At 41.9% G+C, this 22,076-nt stretch overlaps 1 protein-coding gene across 1 annotated transcript in view; it reads right to left on the bottom strand.

The window, feature by feature from the left end:
* Positions 1-381: 381 nt before the first annotated feature.
* DCAF12 (DDB1 and CUL4 associated factor 12) overlaps positions 382-22,076 on the bottom strand; it is a 33,397-nt gene continuing 11,702 nt past the window's right edge. Inside the window, exons 4-9 of the mRNA XM_048291004.1 lie at positions 20,693-20,753; positions 17,833-18,026; positions 16,685-16,750; positions 15,872-16,034; positions 11,065-11,249; positions 382-10,313 (exon numbers count right to left, since the gene is read on the bottom strand). Coding sequence (XP_048146961.1) covers positions 10,155-10,313; positions 11,065-11,249; positions 15,872-16,034; positions 16,685-16,750; positions 17,833-18,026; positions 20,693-20,753 — 828 coding nt within the window. The 3' untranslated portion in view covers positions 382-10,154. The remainder of the gene's footprint in view (positions 10,314-11,064; positions 11,250-15,871; positions 16,035-16,684; positions 16,751-17,832; positions 18,027-20,692; positions 20,754-22,076) is intronic.

The raw sequence follows: 22,076 nt of genomic DNA, 5'->3' as shown, positions 1-22,076 counted from the left end.
AGGAAACTCCTGCTTCAGAGCCAATGAAGTACCAGATGTCAAGAACAGGCAGGAGATGCTTTGACGTGGAACAGTCCCAACTCTGCCAATAGATAAATTTCCTATGGAAGTGAGGAGTATTACTGCAGCTGTACAGAGAACTAGGACTGATGTTTAGGCCATGAAAAACCAAAAATAAGCTGAGATTCTGCTCTCGGGTTATCAATCCACTCACTGGCAAAGGAAAAAGAAAAGTTCACTTCGTTTTCTTTGAATCAGTCATGTGAACGCAGAGGCTGGACAGCTGCGTTAAGAAACCCAAGCCCACTTGCTTTTAACTGCCCTGGATTTACTTGCAATGGGGTAACTACAAGCTGAAGGAAAAGATCAGCCAAGCCAACACACTATACAAATACATTTTATTTAGAGATACCCATAGTAAGATGCACAAATACTTTTTGTTCACCAATTTTCAGATCACACGACTTCAAGTAGTGGAAAAAACAAACTTCAGTTAATTACAATTATCTATGTAACAGGGCAGTAGTAAAAGATTCATTTGTCAGACTACAGTATGGTTAACGATACTCAAGACGAGAATGTACAGGTCTAGGTATTTAAAAAGTGCATGGGGCATTGCCACATACACCAACATGCTTCTTCAAAGAGCAACATCCTTCTGGCATGTGAACACAGTAACCCGGTTAATACAAGAGGGAAAACTAGGCTCATAATTTGATCTGGAGAAGTATCTACTGGAAGTTTTCCTCCAAACAGCAAATTATTTGTGACTGACACATGGAAACCAATCTGTAAAAATCACTGTTAACATTGTCCATGTAGTCAAGCAACACACACATGACCTAAAATTTAAAATTATCAGTTCCATTCTACACCTTCATAGCTTTTACACAGTCTTCTTCAAAAGAGTCTGGAATACTTAATTGCATTTAACAAGCTGGCAGAAGAGCTGTAATCTGAGCTCCACACTCTTGCACCCACAACAAGTTCTTCCACAAGAGAAATCTCAATCTTCAAATTTAAAAAAAACATGTTCCACCTGCAAGCACATCAACTGGCTCATGTATTGCTTGGTTTACTTTTAAATTCCCATGTAAATGGAGGGAAAGGTAAGAAGCTGCACTGGTCTGAGAGAATAGCTGCATTGGTTTAAAGTTGTATTTAAAACACACAGAACCTGGACTCTTAATCTCCAGGGTCTCTCTCAAACCAAGGAAATTCATTAGGTTCCACTACTCAAAGCAGTCCCTGTTTTGTTTTTAAATAGGGATAGTGCTGAACAGTGCTTGGGAAAGACCAGCAAGGACTGTTGTGTGGGTGATTACATATAAGAGCAAGAAACACATTAAATCAGTCTTCAGATAATCTTCTTCCATTGCAAACAAAAGCAACAGAAACTGACTTTGCACTGTAATTGAGAGGCACATTTTGCATTGATGAAAACCTCAGTCTACATTGCAACTTTCTGTGGCTTAAAACACCACCTAACCTCCTGTTAAAGCAATTTTAAGAAAAAAAACAAAACAACCTCAATTACTGGTTTTATACTTAAAATTCATAAGCTGCTCCCTCAACTATTCTACTCAGAGGTACCTTCTCACTTGTGTATATGCAGCTGTTTTCCTCCTTCTTTGTCTAAGAGATCCTTGTCTCTAAGCACCTGGAGAGTAGACAAATAATTCTGATGCCTCAGGATGGGCCCCTGTACTAGGTTCAGGAGTTGAGAAAGTCAGTATGGTTTTGTACCTTTGCAGTGAACCCCAGAATGAAAACAAGAAAAAGAAAAGCCACTGAATTGCAATAACCAGCAGTACAGGAATCAACTCCACGGAACAGGAGTGACTTTGGAGCAAACCTTTTCAGACTGAAAGGGATATGGCAGTCCAGGAAGATACCTAGAGCTGAGTAAAATGAATAAGGACACCGTGAGCAAGGTCCCATTCAGCAAACCACTGCCTAAGCAAGTGTAGAAGTTTGGGCTGTTAACAGGTGCCCCTAAGCTTTGCAGAACTTGGTACCTGAACCAGTACACCATGAAAGAACAGGGAACTTGCTCAAGTCCCAAGCAGTGTGACAAGATGTGAGTGAGGCTGGGACAAGAGGCTGAGACTGGAGACAGCATTTTGAACAAGAGGGATAAAGCCCACCAGAAGTTACTTACCCAGTTCTTTTCATATCAGCCCCACTACCACACGAGCAATGTGAGAGAAGCCCAGAGCAACCAGCTGAAGCTGTAAATCACAGTTGGCCTGTTACACCCCTGCACTGTCAACAACCAGAAAAGTGGAGGACAATGCAGACAAGGCCCTTTCACTCCACCATCCCTGCACGAAGCATGTGGATCAGGCTGGTGAAGCACATTAGTCATAGTCACTCATGAAAACAAAGAGACAAGTGCACTGGTAACCTTGAGTTGAGGGGAAGACTGAGTGACCACTGGGGAAACTGGTTTTTCCACATTCCATCTTCACATCTCATCTGAAGAGGGATGACCACCAGTTTCGAAAACTCTGGGAGCAACTAATTTGCAGTGATCTAAGGCATGATGGCACAAACCCTCAAGGCCTACCCTTCAAACACTCCCTTGCCAGCTCACCTCTGAGCATAGCCAGCCTTTGTCATTCTTGCTGGCCAAAGTACATTAGAATAATTTTTCTCTTTTGAGCACAGGGTTATCGTTTTGCTCATATCCCTACTCTTTTACAATTCCACCCTCCCAGAAAAATAAATTTCTGGAGGAAGCCTTTACATAGGATCAAGTCAGCAACTCACCCTCCTGGTATTGCCCTGAATGAAGCCTTTAATCAAGATTTTGAGTAGCAGCTGAAGATGCCAGTTCTCTGGCTAAACCACTACAGATCAGTTTTACAAACACACTGCATGCAGGCACAGGGCACCTCCACTTCCTGATCTAGATACCCACTGAACAATATGGATGCAAGAGGATTTCAGCTTCTGTAGACTGTGCAGGAGTGGAGTCTCCACTTGCATCCAGCCTCGGAAGTTTATGCTAAAAGCACAGAGTGATCTTGCCACAGTGGGCTATAGGTTTTCTTTTTATTATGACTTGATCATTTTCAGAGTAGGCAGACAGCTTTGAACTGATTGTTACAGGTGGACTAGGAAGAAATGGGAGAAGAGGAAGATGCTAAAGATAGAAAACTAAGTTAAATCCATTTGTTCTACTCTGAAAAGTGACTGACATAAAAACAGCACCTTACTGAATTTAAAGGAACTCTGAAATTAGCAAGAAGCAAAGAGAACTCTGGAGTTAAGTCTGCACTGCGGTACAGAGAGAACAGATACAGTTAGCACAGAAAACACACAGACCTTAGAGCTCCATGATCATGTATTAATGTCAACACACTGATGACTAATCGTGCTGATTCTAAATACAAAGGCAGCCTCATGGATCAACAGAGTGCAGTACTGTAATTCAGTTAATTATGCATAGGCATGTCCATGGAAGGCCACAGCAAGTGAAGATATATATGTTCCTGTTTCTAGGCTCTTATGAGACATCATGCATTACTGTCTGCGTAAGCGATAGAAACTCAGCCCAAATTCCAGGTGTCAGTTTGAGGTTTGTAAACAAATATATCTTTAGAAAACTAAGCCAAATGTATCATGTCTTTGTATGGAAAAAAACAAACAAAAAAAACCCTTTTCAGAGAGGAGAAACAATTTGCAAGGTAACAGAACACTGAGCCCCATGTGCAGACAGGCCGGTTTCACATACTACCTGCAGTTTCCCAGTGTTCCACTTGTAAGCTGCATCAATAACTTGGAACAGGTTTATCTTACATTTAAAAAATGTGCACTGTAATATTTGAAGAGAGTTGTTACTACTTTGCTTGACAGCTTCTGTGATAGCTCAGGATTCAGCGGTGTTTCTGATACAGCTCATGACAGAAACAAGCTGAGAAAGCCTCTATTAGATGGGTAGATTTGAAGGAGTTGTTAACAACCATCAGACCCTGGATTCAGAACAAAAGCCATCAAGTATCAGCAAGTCCTGATTTTTTTTTTCCCTGAAGGCTTTGGATCTTATTAAAAATAAAATAAAATAAAACCATTAAAAACAGTTCACTGTAGGACATCCTACCTTCAGGCAACAAGTTGTGACCACTGCACATTTTAAAACACCTTGTGTATTTTGTGCATCTTGTGCACCACGGGCAGTGGGGAAGATCCAGCATTTATGTACACATGAACATACAAGCAAGCACTGATAGGTGTCACTGGCAAGACTGATACCAAGACCATCCAGCGCATTGATTTGTGTCTACACCACATCCTAACACAGATGGAACAGGTCACAAGTAACAGTACAAACTTGTTGCAATTTCAACACATACATCTTAGAAAAAGACAATGCATGTACCCAGCCCTAAGACAGTGACGAGTCTGAGATAACTTTACAAAGATCAAGGTACCAGAAGAGGAAGGCACATTAACCTCTGGTTGGTCCATTTCAGTACTATTTGGATGAGTCATAGTGATTTATACCCTGAGACTGTGGGAGGCCTTGGAAATGAAAAGAGACCAGGTGAACGGGCAAATAAAAAGTACAAGTTTAATGGGATTGTAAGATTCAGCACCTGAATTTTCCCTATTAGTAAGGGAATCTAGAAAAGCAGTTCCTAACAAAACAGTGTATTGACTACTAAATTTTTTGTCCTGAAGGCAAAAGAATCAATTCAAAAGAATCTAGGACTAAAGACATTGCACTATGTTGCGAGGGGTTTTATACACCCTCTCAGTTTCAGTACAGCAACCACAATTTGTATACAGTCAAGTGTTGGTGGTTTTTTGGGTATAGAAACAGTCAGACAGCCCACATTTTCCCAACTCTGCCAACCCCGGCACTCCATTTTAAATCTGTGTGCACTTTCTTAGACCATACTGCTCCCAGCAGGATACTAGCGGGAGAGGCTGTTAGGAAATGGGAAGATTCCCTTCTGCAAGAGCATTCTTTTAATTACCCAAGCATCACATGATTTTCATGAAAAAACTCAGCATCACAAGCAAAAAGGTACTTCCTAATTTTATCCTTGAAAATTAACACAGAGAATTAGGAATGTCAGGGATATATACTTGATCTCTCAAAGACGTTTCCAATTAAGCATTCATGTATCCCCTCTAGTTTTTAAATACTTCTGGAGTCCCGAGAGCCATACCAAATACCCTTTGCCTTTTACTGGTTCTGTGGTGTTCCTTGCTCATCCTCACCACATGAAGTGCTCATGTACAGGGGCAAAGGAAAGCACCTCAAACAAGATGTGGCTGTGTTCTCTTCCACTCTCCCTTGTCTGGGGGTGTCTGCTTCAGACTTTCAAATAAGTTACTGAGGGCACTGTAACACTCAGAAATGCATTTTAAGTTGAGGTCACACCATGGGCTCAGACTGTGGGGTGGCCAGCAGGGCACACAGGGATTTTCACTTGGCTTTAAGCTAAGAAGTTTGTGCCTGGTAGCTCAGGAGTCCCTGGCTCAGCATGGGCTGGCCAGAGGATCAGCTCCCCCTGCATGACACACAGCTCTGCAACGGTGTTCCTTAGGAACAAGCTGTACCCCAGTCCAGTAATTCAGTCATAGCAGCAATTGCAAAAGAAGCTAATTAAGAAGATATCAGACAACTTGGAAAAGTGGGTTTATTGAAAATAAGAGTATCAGACCACTAAAAAAAGACCTCAGAGCTCCCACCTGGCTGCTGAAAGATGCTGCTGCTTTCCCACGTGCAGTAACTTGACAGCCCACCTGTCCTTGGTTTCCAAGTGACCTCATGAAGGGTCTAGGCAAGCCTGCTTTGTTTCACACCTGCACCACGTGAGGCACAGCAGTTCACAAGGCCTGTAAATGCCTCTCAGCTGAGGGGCACAAATTAAGACACCAAAGCACCACTCCACATAGCTGGATCATAAATTTAATCTGTTAACTTTGCAGGTGCAAGCTATATACAAAGCAAGTATTCAGACGAAGGAATAGGATGAAATTCTGGAAGAGAATGATCCCCAAGTATCTTAATCCTTTAGATACAAAAAGCTGCCAAAGCCCTAAAATGGAGGCAGCAAATATAAACCCCGTAATGCAATTCAGGAGCTCCTCTCATGAAGAGAATCACAAGAGTCACCCACAACATGAGCATAACCTTTGTGAACAGACGAAGTCCAGCAAGATCACTGGGCGCTTGCAATGATCTTAAAAATGGATCTCTGAGGAGAATGAACAATTGAGACTAGGAACATAAACCTACTAACAACTATTCTTTGGTAATTTACTCACCTCGAACTAACAACAGCAGCACTGATGAGGGAATCAAACAAATGGACTCACTTCTTTACTGCAATCCCAGAAAGCACCAGAGGAGAGCACTAGCAATTCTCCCTACAAGACTTGACTGTACAAGGGAGAAAGCTGGCGGAACTACAGGAATAAGGTGTTCAGTGAAGAGGGTGAGCACAACCCTTATTACTGTGCTCAAGCCAACACTGCAAAGTAGCTTCTGATTCCTCAGGAATGTCCCATGATGTAACATCCAGCTATTACTGAGGAGTTGCTACCCAGTATTTACAAGCTAGGTGTTACCAAACCCCTAACTGAGTCACTCGTTTGATTACCTATTATGAATACTGAAAATGTAATACCCAAAAATACCCCAATTAACATGGTAGTCCACTGAAAAGAGCTGAGCAGTAAAATTAACTGCTTCCTACACTCACTGGTAGCACAGAAGATCCCACACGACTGAGAAGTCAATAGCAGCCAGTCTGAAGGTATGTTATGCTAAAAGTTCTTTTCTCTCCTTCAAGTGAGATAAACCAGAGTATGTTCCCCACCTGGAACAGACTACTACTGTGTAATCACATCAGTCAAACACGTACAAGAGTAACTGCCCAGTTCAACAGTCTGAGCTAGCCTTCAACTTTTACCCAGTTAAAAAAAAGCAAATTGAAGGTCTTGAGCACAGGCTGACAAAATGCTAGCAAGCCTGTTCCTGCTCAATAGAGGTCACCTCTGCAAGGACAATACTGCTACAGCAAAAACTGGTATGATTTGGGTTGGAGGAAGCAGCCCCAAACAAACCATTCTAGCTGGAAAGACCAAGGGAGGGAAATCTTTAAGAAACAGTGGAAAAGGTAAGATGGTCTGAATATATGCATGCCATTGGGTCTTAGCAGCACACAGCAAGCTGTTCAAGAAGCTATTGAAGTGCAGTCACCAGACTGAGCTCATTCCATTGCAGGGGTATATCTGCCTTTTGAACAATGGGGTACCCAACTTGCCTCCCTGTGGAGCCCGGAGATGCCCTGTTCTGCAGCCATTCCTGCACTTGGATGGGAAACCCCCCACATTTCTAACCTGATCCTGAATTTCATGAGATATCTAACCCAACAGGGCAACAAAATCAAAGTCAAGAAGAACTCTCTAAAACTTAACATCTATATATTGCTGTAAGCACTTAAAACCACTGAAACTAGCTAGAAAATAAGTTATCTCTGGCCCAACTTGTTTGTGTGCTTGCAGCACTCTCTAGTTTGGTTTGTTTTTTGTGGGGATTTTCATACAGCAACAAAGATGGCTCCCTTACCATAAAAAGTTATTTTTGCAAGAAAGCATCCTGAAAGCAGAATACACAAAAGCAGGTGAGACTTGAGGAGTTCTACATAATTTTCCAAATTCATGTGAGAATTGTGCAGAGCTTTCTGTGCAAAAAAAAAAAGGAGGAAAAGGGCACTCACATTACCAGGCTTTAGGAGCACATACTGAGGTACTTGTGGAGATCAGAGTCAGCAGGAAGGGACAATTTCCAGTGCTGCCTCCTGAGTAACCTAGACACTGCAGAAAAATCAACCTCTGTGTTTGAAGGCCATATAAATACCATTTTTTCCCCTATCATGGCCTAAAATATGCTTCAATTAATAGATCAACATCAGGGCTAGAATATCCAGAGCAGGAGTCTCCCTTTGGAACTGCTGACACTAAATGCCCAGCTATTACCTGTTGCTTCAGCAGAACTGGAGGACACTCATGTAGACTTAAGTGTCTAGCTTCTTTAACAAAATAAAACGAAACAAACCCAATTAAAAAAACCCCAACAAAGCAAAGCAGAACATGTTCCTTGTGACAGAATGATCTTACACAGTAGCTGTAGAAAGACAAATCCTGCCATTCTTCTCCAAGATTTGTTTTTCTTCAATACTTCCACTTTTCTAAATCCCTAAAATAACCAAAGCAGCTACCCCATGGTATATAATCTGCCCTTTTCAGAGAAAAGCCTGACTAGCCATACACACAGTACCTTGAACTGATGCAGATTAAGCAACCAGACTACAATGGGAAGTACACTTACGAAACACTGGAAGATGATCTGCTTGTGAAGCACCTGTGTCAGTGCTCAGTGCTAATTATACTTCTGGGACAGGGGCACACCTGGGAGAGAGGTCTCCTCTTGCCAGGATTTACACCCCAATGAGAGGGATCTGCACTCCTCGTAGGATTTCCATCCAGATCTCCATACCAACTGGAACTTAAGCCTGACGCTGACTGCTTGGTGTTACTGATGAAGATACCAAGTATGAAGATGAGAGAGACTGCAAAGACACATGCAGCCTTAGCTCTTGGCTGTGGGCAAGAACTGCAGTGGTAGCTGGGATGTCCCACAGAGATGGGAGAAGAGAGCATGTTCCAGCCTTGTCTTTCCTCTCAGCTTCAACCAACTGCCCGTTTGGCACCAAAGCTGTGAGGTACAGGCACACTTTACTCCACCAGTGTCAGGGGAAAGGCATTACTTCCAGCAGAGGACAGAGGCTTCAGTAACAAGCTGAGAGTTTAGTGCCTGCCAAAAGGAGGAACACCCCGGAGTCTTGCATTTTAGCTGAGAATTGGGTAAGACCATCACCCTTGGGAGGCACATGCTTCACAGCTTGACCTGAAGGGCATTGGACCTGTTCTCCCCTCCCACTCCCAGGTGAAGTTGGAGGGTGTCTGAATGCAGAAGGCAGCAGGGGATTCTGGAAAAGCCTGAGCCTCTCCTACAGCATACGCTAGCACAAAGTGAGGTAACACCAAGCTATCCTCCTTCATGGAAAGCTTCTCGCTTGCATTCGTAAAGTCTGAGATGCACTCTTTAATCTTGGAGAAAAAAAATAGTTTATTTATTCCATTGGCTTATTTGAGCAGATGGCCAACCAGAACAGCAAAAAAGGGAAAAAATTTCCACAATCTGGGATAAAAAAGGTCCTAGGTTTTAGGCAGTTTATGAAGAGCTTTTAAGCTACCCTAACAGCATACTTAGAAACCATGTTTCATCTGGAGAACAGACAGATTTAGTTCATTTGAGTAACTAGCCCCCATTTCCTCTCAGCACCTCTGCAGCCCTCAATGTAATGTCACCCTGCAACAGCCATGCTGCAGAACAGCCTATACAAACTCCAGTTGTGCAAGCTGATACCTGGGACAGGCAGTGAAGAAACAGATCAATTTTTGCTCCTAGCACTGCTGAAAACTACCATTCAAACACAAATGCACTTTTGAAACTCCTGCACTTTGGATCTGATGGGCGATACCCCTAGGGAATCCATCCCTGGGCTCCAGTGAGTACAGCTTAAAATTACCATATCCCTCTACATATAAACAGTATCATTAGACTTGTACTTTTAAAAAATATGATCAACCCAGGCCAGGGCCAGGCTCTGCAGATAAAGTAGTAGCTTATCTCTTATAAATATTTTTAATATTTTTTAATTACAAGTAGTCCTCACTCCAGGTAATGTAACTGACACGAAGTACCTGCACACATGCAGCCCCGAGACTTTCACGGAAAGCTCAGGAGCAACCACTCTATAAGAAAGAAATCCTGCCTCACAGCAAAGTAGAGGAGGGGGCACATGGCCAAGACAGCCTAAATGGGGGGAAGAGTCATTTGGAGTAAATACAATAAAAAAGGACTTCAAAACACCTCCATATAAAGAATCAAGGAGGTTAAAGCAAAAAACTAGTTCAAAAAGATGTACAAAACTGTTGGAGACCAACAGAAAACTCTGCCCAAAAATAACTTGTGTTTAAATCAGGAATCAATGGCATCACACGATTTTGTCGTTTAAAAAAATGGAAATCTGTGTAAAGATCAGCATCAGAATGAAGAGTTATCATTAGCTCCAGAGACCAGCATAATTCCCATGAAGTCCTGATGGGAGAGGGCCTCCTGCCACAAAGAGTTTCGTTCCAGACGAGTCGTAGCAGTGGGTGTAAACAGCATTTGGGAAGTAATTTATGTCAGAAAAATAATTTCTCCAGGTTTCATCATGGTTCTGTTAAAGGAAAGTTTAGATCATTATTGTTGCCAAACAAACCCAAAACCCTGTTTCACAAAAGCAGAAGGGAGCTTCCAGAGCCTAAAAAGAGGTATTTCCTCTTAACAATTCTGAAGCTTCATACAGGTCAACTAAAAGATAGCAGAGTTGTCCTGAAGCTTTTTCTGAGAACATTTAGGCCAAACATTGGAACAGGGAAGCGAAGGGTAGTGATGCTGCAGTGATACAAAAGTTAATGGAGCTAAGTTAAACAAAGCCATTAACTGCTTTACGATAACATACAGGAAACCAAACTCAAGTGCCTGCCATGGCATTACCTCAGGAAGCTGCAGTTTCTAAAATTATACACAATTAAATTAAAACTCCATTGCTTTGAGCACCACATTGGATTACTATGGCCTTAAAGAAAGACAATTTATTTTCTGTTCGAGGTTCTGAAAACTAGAAGTTAGGTTATATTTGAAAATATAAAGATATAAAATCTGGTTCATTTATGAATCAGTGCATGAGAACTGTAGTCACTATGCCTTACACTCAAACAAATAACCTTCAGTACCCTTTCATAAAGCTTTTGTAGAAAGCAATTCTGCAGCACTTCTTGCTCTTCATTATTAGTTATTGGTTACATGAACACTGACTGGCACACATTTCACACAAGAGGGCCAAAAAGAACTGGCTCAAGCCCTATGCCACTCCTGTATAATGGGTCCCCTTCCCCCCAGCTCTATCACAGCTACAAACTACTTACCAGCCAGCCTTTCCCAGTTGTCAGCTTCAAAATTTCACTTCCTCCTAATTTCTGCTTCTGCCCATAGCAGGCACGAGGGGGCTTTTCTTCCAGGAACCTCTGGGCTCTGATATCATAAAACAACAAGGATCCTTGCCCTGTCCCCACAGTGATGATGTGCTCGTAGAAGCTCACTGAGCGGATACCTGTCAAACAGAAGGGACAGACAGTGCAGTAAGGAGAGAGATGCTTTGGCTCTGCAGTGCTGTTGCTTCACGTCTAGTATTACCTACTAGTACTCTCCACAACACACAAGTTTTCTCACTGCTACAGAGTGGTGTAGACAAATTCTACTGATGCTATTAGAACAGCAGCTTCAACTGCATACATGACTGCCCTACTCCTCGAGGCCATCAGCTTCACCGATGGTGCATAGTAAGAAGATTCATCCTCACCACCCCTCAGGTTGGCCAGATAAGCCAGTTAGGCTTCAGAGTACCTTTGCGCTGTCTGCCACAAGCCTTTAAGTGAACACACCAAGAGCGGGTACATGGCAGCAGACAAAGGGAAGAACATCACACTGTTTTCCTCCACGAGCTCACACCCTCTCTAACTACATGCCAACCTGCAGGAAGTGACCAATAAGTCCCAGCTGCCACCAAGTGCATTGTGCTGATCAACAGGCTAGCTGTAAGCAAGTGTAACCATAATAACCACTAGTCACCTTGCTGCTAAAATAGCTTCAAAACTATTAATGAGCCTGATCTGTCTCCACTCAAATGTTCTCAAACAAGCACACCTTATTTTTAGTAGCTGGCATTTTTAGCACTTTAGCCAGGGATGAAAATAGAACAGGAATCCTACAATACAAACAACACCATGTTCCACCAGTACATGGGAAGGTACAGTTCAAACGAAATATGTTAGCACAATTCAGTTATGCCATTACGCTGAACAAAAGAGTACATTTTGTTTTCAAAAAATCTAAATTTGAAGGCTCAGCTAATCAAGGATCCCTTTGAACTAGTCTTGGGGAGATTCTGTATGTAGGAATTTGCAGTCCACAAAACGTCCTGTCATCTCATCTCCATTTATTGTGTAAATACTGTTCTGTGTAACCACTCTACTCCAAACAACTCTTCAACTCAGATTAAACTCCACCACATCTATACTTCTCCTTCCTTCATGACAGGACACCAGCTCAGAAACCCTAGGGCTTTTTAGCCCTCTTTAAAGTACCATTGAATTAAAGCCTAAGCAAGCATGCAAACAGGAGAGGAAAAGAGTGAGTTATGCCAGCTACATTCACATGCCAAGTGCTGTCACCATACCAAGCAGGGCTGAACATCACAAAACTTGTATCATCCTGGAATATTCCCAGCAGCGCACATGACACCAGACAACCAGGAGCTCTGGATGCAGCCAGGGAGTTTCCCCTTCCCCTCTGTATAGAGTCCTAACAAGAAACATGTCCTCATCCTTCCATCTCCGCCACCGGATGTGACATCCATAGCCACCAGAATTTGTGACTCACACTTAGAACACGCAAGGCTACATTGTCCTGCTCCAGATGTGGGGTGAAGTCTTGGCTGCAGACTTAATAGGTGGGAAGCCACTGTGCAAGTCTCTCTGCTGAAGCAGATTATGAGATCCATATGCTTTAATTCAGAGAGTTAAAAATGCACCTAAGACAGCTGAATACCTTCCCCCCACCTCTATCACACAAGCCTGGCTCTGGGGAAGAAAGCTTTAAGCCCTCTGCAGTCAGCAAGTGCAGTCACTCGGGTAAGAGGAGAAAGGCACAAGAGGGGACCATGGATCTCCTCTTATTTTTGCTCCCGAAATGCTCTTGACAAGCCACCCAGGAGAACTTACTGCACACAAACAGGTGATGGAGTATGAAGGCAGATGGCATATACTTTTCAATTAAATTTATTAATAAAAAGCTATAAAAAATGCAGAACAACTATGGGTCTTTCTCTAACCAGAAATTAACTGAAGGAATCCTTGATGTACCCACTACTGTCTTGGTTTAAAAGACAGGTGTCTGCTAAGGAAGGCAGAAGCCTCCCTTGGAATGGCAGATGCAACCCCCTTCCCTCCGAGTTACTATAATTTTGAAATCAAGGGGCTTTTAGGCAAAGATGTGGGAAATAGGAATAACAGTTCTTTACTATTATATATCTCTATGTGTATAACCCAGTCAAACAAACAACAATAACTATGGCAGTGACAGCAAACAATCACAAACCCAGTGCCAGCCTTCTCGGCTGTCGGGCCATTTCCCCTCGGGTGCAGTTCCGCTCACAGCCGGCAGGGGCGCTGGCGGCTCCCGGTGAGCAGGGCAGGTGCGATGGTTCCCCCGCGGCTGCAGGGGGCGCTCCGGAGCGAGCTCGGGGAGCACGCGGCACCGGTGCCCTGGGATCCCGGGAAGGGATGGGACAAAGGCTTCACAAACCCCTGGGCAGCCGATCCCGGTGTCCGGCTGGACCCTCGGGAACAGTAGGCTGGAACGGCAGGCTGGAATGGCAGGCTGGAATGGCAGGGACGAGCACAAATCCTGAGTGGCAGATGCGATGTATCCAAACGGAATCCCCCCCGGAGGTCTGGGCAGGCAGGGTGAGCACGGCTACAACGCAGTGAAGGCTCGAAGCAGCGGCAGGGCAGGGCAGCCACAGCCCACCGCGGCAGGGAAGGCGGGCTTTGGGATCCCGGGGCTTCTCTCCAGCAGAAGGAAAAATCGGACCAAGCAAGCACCCTCCCTCTCTGTGTGAAATTCGAGACCGACTGACCACACACCCAGGTGAAACAAAAAGAGCAGCCAGGTCTTTTGTTCTTCCTAAGCACCTGGGCATTTGTTTCCCTGGAAACATTATGGGAGAAAATTCCTTTAACAGAAAAAAAACTAGGAGAACTCTTAAAACTCCAACAACTACTAAGAAGGATATTTAGAACAGGCTTTCAAAAACATAATTTCAAATTGTCTACTAAGGGGCTGAAGTACCTCAGATTAATCATTCCCATTAAGCTAAAAGGACAGCCTGTGCCAAAAAAACAATCACAGTAAATTCTCCTACACTCCCAGCCCTCTATCACCTGTGGACCTGGATTATTTAGGTAAGTATATTGAGCCTCACTCCCAAGCTGCAGGAAGGGTCTACAGATCCCAGAAGGAAATGAAGATGCAGTGGCATGTCCTACACAAGAAGTCACAGCATCAATGCCACACAAGCTCTGTCTGCTGCCTTCAGGACATGAAGTGAAGGGCACACAACATGGCTCTGTACCCCAGTCATGCAGAGAGCAGTTGCTTTCGTGGATCAAGAACTATCGTCCAAGGCCTGCATTTCCCTGTATAGCTGCTAAGAAAAGCAACACTCACAAGAGGCACTAAAAAGCATACACTGCCTTCTTGGGTTACAGCAGGAGAAAGCCAGCCCCAGCTCCAGACTGACTTAAGCCACCACCACCTTTTTCTGCTTTTGTGTACAACACTAGTGAACTAAAGTTAATGTGGACTTACCACATTCAGCAGGTACAACTGGAAACTTAAAGCACATTCAGGTATCACTGCAAAGCACTTGAAATCAGATTTTAGTCCACAGATCAATAAAGAGCCTGTTTTTTAGAGGTGCTGCACCACTCCAAGTCCCATGGAAATCAACAGAAAGTGGAAACACTCAGTATCTTGGGAATTACTGTTATTTACGTGCCTCCACCACCACACCAAATAAAAAGATGCACCTACTCTGCATAACAGAAAACTGCCCTGAACAAAGACTTTCTTCAGAGATGAAGTAGAGAAAGCTCTGGAGGTACTCCCTATACACCTTATGCCCCAATATGGATGATCACATACTTGAGGCAGAAGCTTTCAGCCACCAGCCACCACTGGGCAGCACACTGCAGTGTCTGCGTCAGGACCTGGGCAGAATCCTTACTGACAGCAAGTCAAGACAAGAGGTCTTTCTGGTAAGATGTTCAGGTGACTTCTCCTGACATTACAGATACTTCTCCCACATGTGAAAGCAGCAGACCCTGATAGACACCATATAAATAAAAGTTTCCTAATCTTTGCCTACCTACATACCTCTAATAACCTACACACATATGCCTACTACGTACATGCCTCTGATGAAGAGATGGAGGCCCAGAGACAAGCTAAATAAGGACTGCAACTTATTAGTCCAGGATTAATATGGCACTGTGTCTTCTCATGCCTGACAGTAAAGGATATGGAGAGAACTTTATGGAACCATACACTCTGCAAGCCCTCAGGCCTGGCCCTGGTATAAGGTTCAACTGGACATACTGCATCCATATGAGAAAAGGAAATAGCACTCAAATCACACAGAAAATCAGGAGTCTCACTCATGGCTTTAAAATTACAAAACAAGACTCCCAATAAGGTAGCACAGATCAGACAAAATGCCTTTTTCTTTAATTCATAGAGAAGAATGAAAGAATGGTATGAACAGTGGTAAAAAGACTGTATTTGCTTTGAGATGATAAAAAACAGAGTAAGATCCAGTAAAAAATATACAGCAGTAAAATACACGCTTTTTAAAGTTCAGTAATATTTGCATGGTTTACAATTGAGTTGCTCCTAAAGGCACTGATGTTGCCCTTCATTAGATTTCAGAGCCGGCCACATTTGGTTTGTTGGTCGCTCAGGGTATACTGTGACAAAAGCCAAACCTATACACTGCTAATTATTTAGCCGATCACTGGAGAAGCCCTTCCTCTTTATTAGAATCTTGACTTACTACAGTTTTAACAGCTATTTCTGCAAGCAAACCATTTGAAGCACCTTTGACAGGTTTCTTACCACTGCCTCGTTCTTTGGAACAGACGGATTTAACGTTGTGAGAAGGCTGCCTCGGATCCAGAAAGGAGACATGCGCCTGTGATCCTACTGCATACACTGACCACTCCTGACCATAAGCCAAACACACGTTCTCCCTGCAGTATGGCAACTTAGTGGAAAGTAACTGGAAACAGAAAAAATAAAAATCAACCTGTTACAAGAAAAGAGTAAGGCATTAACAGAACAATTTTGTAAGCTATGTTCTAGGAAGTTGCAGGGAAAAAATCCACAAAATTGCAGGTGAAAAACATGACCCAGAAGGAAAAGCCCTGAAAGCAATGGGGTGCCTTATCTGAAGCAAACTGAGACAATAAAGGCTGAAGCCAAGAAAAATGGACATTTTGATAAATTGTTTCAGATCCTTCTAAGTTGCTGTTTCTTTAGCAGGCGCACAGTGACATCAGCTCTCAGCTGAAAAAGACTATCATATTAACTAGCATCGGTAATGGGTGTGATTTGCCATTACACTTAAGTAAGTGCAACTTCCTTTATGAATTCTACTGATCAAGTATCCACCATACTCTATGCAACAGTTCACTTCAGCTAACCCAGAACTAGCAGAAACTTAAGAATGCTTCCTGCCCTCTAAATTAAGGGGAGTGCAGAGTCCTCTCCTCTTCAAGCTCCAAATTTTAGCACATTTCATTTTACACAGAACTTTTGAGTGTTTTGCAAACACTGCTGCTCTTCAAATATTTGAAGGAGATGAAGAATAGTGAACAGCCTTAACAGCTTGCAGTTTTTGAAGTTTAACTCCAACAAACGGAAAAGCACCTTTGATAGTGTGTGCTCTGCTTTCCAAAGATGAAAATACCCATCCAGGGACACAGCTCCCAGCTCCTATTAGAAAGAAAATAAAAAGAAGAGAGTTAGTTTCTGTATTATAGATATCCTTGCAAACTCACACTCTCTTCTAGGCAGGCTGCACACTCTGGATTGAATTTATTCATAATCCTGTAAAGGCTCTATCAAGATAAATTTTCATTTTATACTGATCTTTATAGAATGCAATACAGTACAAAATGTCAAGTAGAACCTAAATTAACAAAAGAGTAAATAACAGTAACTTTCAAAACCATTAATCTTGCTAGGCATTCAAAATTATGAGACAGTACAATCTAGAGTTGACAATTCTCTTCAGCAGGTCCCACACTGATTCTAACCCTGAAGCAAATTTCAGGCGCTACTCTACTGAAAAAGTTACATGAAGTTTCCATCAGAGGAGTAACTAACAGCTATTGAGAAAAATAAAGCCTACAGGAGCACGGTGCTTCCAACAGCACACCCACCTTTGCTTCAGACCTTTTCTGTTCTTTGAGGGCAGGGGGGAAAAAAAAGTAGTGGAGCATGAATTGCTACTCCCACTAGTAATAACAGGAGATCAGGATGTGGGAGACTGACATTTACTGTTTGTCAAATACCAACAAAATAACCCCAAAGCAAGCACTAGTGCCTGCCCTGTGAGTCAGTCACCTCACTTGCTGAGCAATCCAGAAAGGATTCAGCCATCAGAACAGGAAGTGCTAAATGTTAGCTGGTCTTCACAGAGGGCAAAAGAAAGCAGAAACTCAAGAATGGGATTCAAGCTGCAAGACATGTCTTGGTGCTTTATCTGCTTCTTGTAAATATTCCTTTACTCCCCTGCTTAGGATGCAAAACGAAAATCAAAGCCATGGGAAAACTGTACATTCTAAAGTGTCTGGGGTTGCTTTTTTCTTCCTTCTGGACTCCTCCATTCACTTGGGGCAGAAGCAGAGAACATCAGACTAAAACCACCACCTCACCAGACAAGGATGCAAAAGAATCAGAGAAAAACATATTAGCTTGCTTCTCTGGTATATTCTGTTTAGATTACTTTTTAGTTTTTCTACTATACAGGGACAGTTTTAGGACTTCTCAACTGTCTTGCTTATCTTACTAACCTTGTTCTTATTGTTGAAAGCCAGTGCTCGGACTTTGCAGTTGTCAGGATTGGTGTTCTCCTTCGGGATATCCTTCAGAGCACTGTGTGTTATGTGGGCATAGACAGGAACTTGAGAGAGATTATGCCTGGCATCGCTTTTGGACAACACATCCTCTGTGACTTCCCACAGACCCATTGAACCATCCCGGGAACCTGATCAAATAGTCCATAAATGAACCTGATCAAACAGTCCATTCCACATATACAGAACTCTTCTTTTCAAAAAAAAAAAGATTAATCAATAGGGTCTGAAAAAAAAGGATACTCTTAGTTCAATCTAACAGAAAATGCTGTTAGTGCCCATATATTAATTATGATTAACAAAAACATGATTTTACTGAGCTGTAAAGTTCAGAATATTATGAACTCACTATCAACTGTCCACATGCTTTCCAATCAGCTAGACCATCTCGCATGTTTTCACACTGATTAGGATGCATCAAGACCCACAACCCCATGCAACCATTATCATCATCTCATACGCAGAATGAACTCGGAAGTGACTGAACGCTATAGGTCCAGCCTGAGCCTGTCATTCTCAGCCTTAGTAAAAGAGTCTGTTAAACCAATGCAAAAAATCTCCAAAAGAACCTCAGCTGGGTTTATGCCAATTTGGGTTTACTTGATTTCTATCATTATGCTTATGACTACACACTCATTTGTGAGCTGAACAGAAACATCTATTTCAAATCACAATTTCTACCACTTTGGATGAAATCTATTAGAAAAATTATTTTGCTAAAACCTGTGCCACTTCTTCCTTAAAGAATGCAATTTAGTTTAAACAAGCAAGAACTCATTTTATTTTTCTACTAAATTTGAAGACATTAATCCAAAATACAAATCACTAATGTTAAGAACACTGGATGAAGAAAGCTGAATGCCTGACCAACACAGGCTTAATCCAAGGCCTCATACACATCCCTTCTGGTGTTCAGGCAACTCACTTCCATCTAAGTCAGATTTGACATGTACGTCAATTTCATCTCTACATAAAGTGAAAAATTCTGTCAAAAGAAATTCATAATGAAGATGCCAGAAGAGTCTATATATCTATATGAGGCTATTAAATTCATCAGCTTTGCTACCTCATAGGGGAGAAGCTGCAAAGACAGTAAAGCAAAACATTTTGTTGCAATAGGGGTAGTCCAGCACAGCAGAGGTGGCTTTGCCCCCTCACAGATGGATTCAGGTATTTGCCACTATCACCTACTAGAGACAAATACAATAAGGAGCATCCTAATGGCACTTGCATAACAACAGCAGCACAACATCCTGCCACTCCATTACATGCCATTGGTCTTAATGGCACCTAATCTTGTTTGTTACTGAGGCTGAATACTCAGCAATAAAATTTCTAAACATTTTGACATACTTTCAGAGGAAGCTATCCCTTTTAATAGCCCTGTCAGGAGAAAAAGTCCATGTATGTTGCTCATCTGGTTAGCCCTGAAGCCAAGCAGAGTATCACTTGCTACCCTATGCTCATGCCATCCTGGGAATTATTCATCTCATCTGGAGCTTTTGCCATAAAAATACTTGCTATATCCTCAACGTCTAGAGTTCAAGTATTTCTGCTACACATTTTCAGATACAGATGTAATTGAAATCTGTAAATTAATCTGTAAAATTAAAACCATGTCAGAAGTTAAAGCTTTTTTCCCTCTTAATTAGGGTCGTCAGTGAGGTCTAAAGAATTCAGTTTAGCAACCAGTCTCGCTAATTGCTTTCAACAAGTTTTCCCTGGTGTCTGACATGTGGAGACTGGAACCTACATCCTGCCTGCTACAAGCACCACAGTAGAGAACATGGGAATAGAGAACACTTCTACTCTCACATCCACCCCTGACCTTTAGAAAATATTGACTCAACACAGTTCAATCTCACATGCTATGCATTCTATCAGGTCCTTATCTTTCCCCCAGACATCTGTAATCATCTGTGCTGTTCTCTTCAAGCTTACTGGCTTGAACGTGGGGGAGTTTCTGTAGATATCTGGGGCAGAGACTTGCAAGGATCAACTTTTGTATTAAATTCAAAAATGAAATTCCAGGATTAGCTTTTTGGGTTTGGAAAAAAAAAAAATCCTACTAAACTAAACCAACAATTCAGATATGTGACTTTTATATAAGACTGTTACAGTTTTCTGTCACCTGCAGTTTGACAACTCTGTGTACAGAACACTACACCCTGTCAGCACAGAAAGGCAGTAAACAATTAATGCAACAGCATATTACAATTTTTGCCTTTACCAAAGTAACTCTTTATGAAGTTACTCTGATTATCCAAGTAGTTACCAAAAGTCAGTAACTGAGTTTCTTTATTACAGCCTTCTGTATTCATTGGCACAGTGTAAGTGCATATACACATACACACAACTGTACTGAGAGCTTGACACAACAAACTCAGTTGTCATTAATTACTCTTTCACATTACTTCAGGAACCGATATTGATCTAAAGTATTCCAAAGTTACTAACCAATAACTAACACCCCTCTTGAAATTACTCCTCTTATGTGGAACCCTTTCCTGTAACTCATTGTGTTCAAACATCCCCTCACTAGAAACACAGTAATATTCTAATACTAGAAAAATCAGATCTAGACTAAGGCCCTACAGCAAAATAAAACAAAGCACTGCACTAAGTCCAAGAAGTGTTTAAATAGCCTAGGTAGTTGCAAGTGGTTTCAAATGCCCTGATAGAGGTGCTTTCCTAACACTTTTCAAATACTGTACATCAGTATAAAATTCAGAGAGAAGGAAAGTTTAAAAACAAACAAACAAACAAAAAAACCGCAAGAGAGAAATTTTTACTTTACCAGAAACAGCCATAGTATCACTGATCCACGCAATTGAAAATATCCAGTCCTTGTGTCCATCCTAAAGGAAGAAAGACAGATTTTTCAGTGCCATTATACTCAAGAGCAGTCTCAAAGCAGACAAGTGTTCTTCACTGCAATTTTTAGTACAAGCTCAAAAGGACAGACCTACATTAAAAACATACAGATAAGATTCCAGTATCAAGCTGAAGCACTTTAAGTACCTAGCAGTAATTTTAATTTTTCTGGTTTTGAAGTGTGTAATTAATAAAGAGCTCAACTGGTTAGCCCTGAAGCCAAGCAGAGTATCATTTGCTACCCTATGCTCTTGCCATCCTGGGAATTGTTCATCTCATCTGGAGCTTTTGCCATAAAAATACTTGCTATATCCTCAATGTCTGGAGTTCAAGTACTTCTGCTCCACACTTTCAGATAAAGGTGTAAAAGGTGTTGAAAAAATAGGCCTATGACCAATGACAAATTAATCTAAATTCTAAGATTTTCCAGAATTCTCAGGTTTTCCATTCTGAGAGCAGCATTTTTTTGTAAAGTATCAGCACGTTGGGGTTTTTTTCTTCAAATGCATATCCTACTATAAAAAGTAACCAAAATCTTGTATTTACAATACATGACCCATAGATTAATGTTTCAAGACTCTTTTCTTTAGCATGTAAGAAACCTGCGGGGGGAAGAAAAAGACCGTAAGACTCTAGTTCTTTTCAAAAAGCTAAAAAGTCACACAAATGAAGAGCAAGTCATGCAAATCTTCAGTCAAGTATTGCTGCAGCTGGTTATCTGCTGCTGCAGAAACTCTGACCTGACCTCTGCTGTTGCAGTTAATGCCCATGTAAAGTCCTGAATAAAAAGGAGAAATGAGAGACAAGTGCTCACAGGACACCAGTATACCCTCCTGCTTGTTTTTATAAAGATTGGCTGTTTTAAAAAGGCCTCAGGATGTTTCAGAAATGAAACCAGTACCAGAGTCTATCAAACTGCCACAAACCACTGGGTTAGAACTAATCTTCAAAGCCAAGTTCCACCTCTGGAATAATACATCCATAAGCTGCACTGGATAAGGGGGAAATTTTAACAACTTGAAATATCATTTTTATTTCTCAAAAGAGCTTTTTCACTGTAACTAGTTTCAGAGGTCACCACCACAATTAGACTTTAATATTTAGGCTTTTCTTACATTTTTGGTGTTAAAAAGTAAGCTGAAGTAGACCTCAGGTGAGGTCCTGTAGGTGATGAAGAAAACTGACTCAAAGCCCTGAAAATCCACTCACATATTTGAGTACTCACTCATATTTAAGATACCACAGCAAAAATGACAACTCAATCAGAGATGTTTTCAGGCTTTCAGAACTTTACTCTTCCTTACAAG

The sequence above is a fragment of the Corvus hawaiiensis genome, chromosome Z, assembly GCF_020740725.1.
Source record: "Corvus hawaiiensis isolate bCorHaw1 chromosome Z, bCorHaw1.pri.cur, whole genome shotgun sequence".
Lineage (NCBI taxonomy): Eukaryota > Metazoa > Chordata > Aves > Passeriformes > Corvidae > Corvus > Corvus hawaiiensis.
This window is presented reverse-complemented; position numbering and strand designations above follow the sequence as displayed.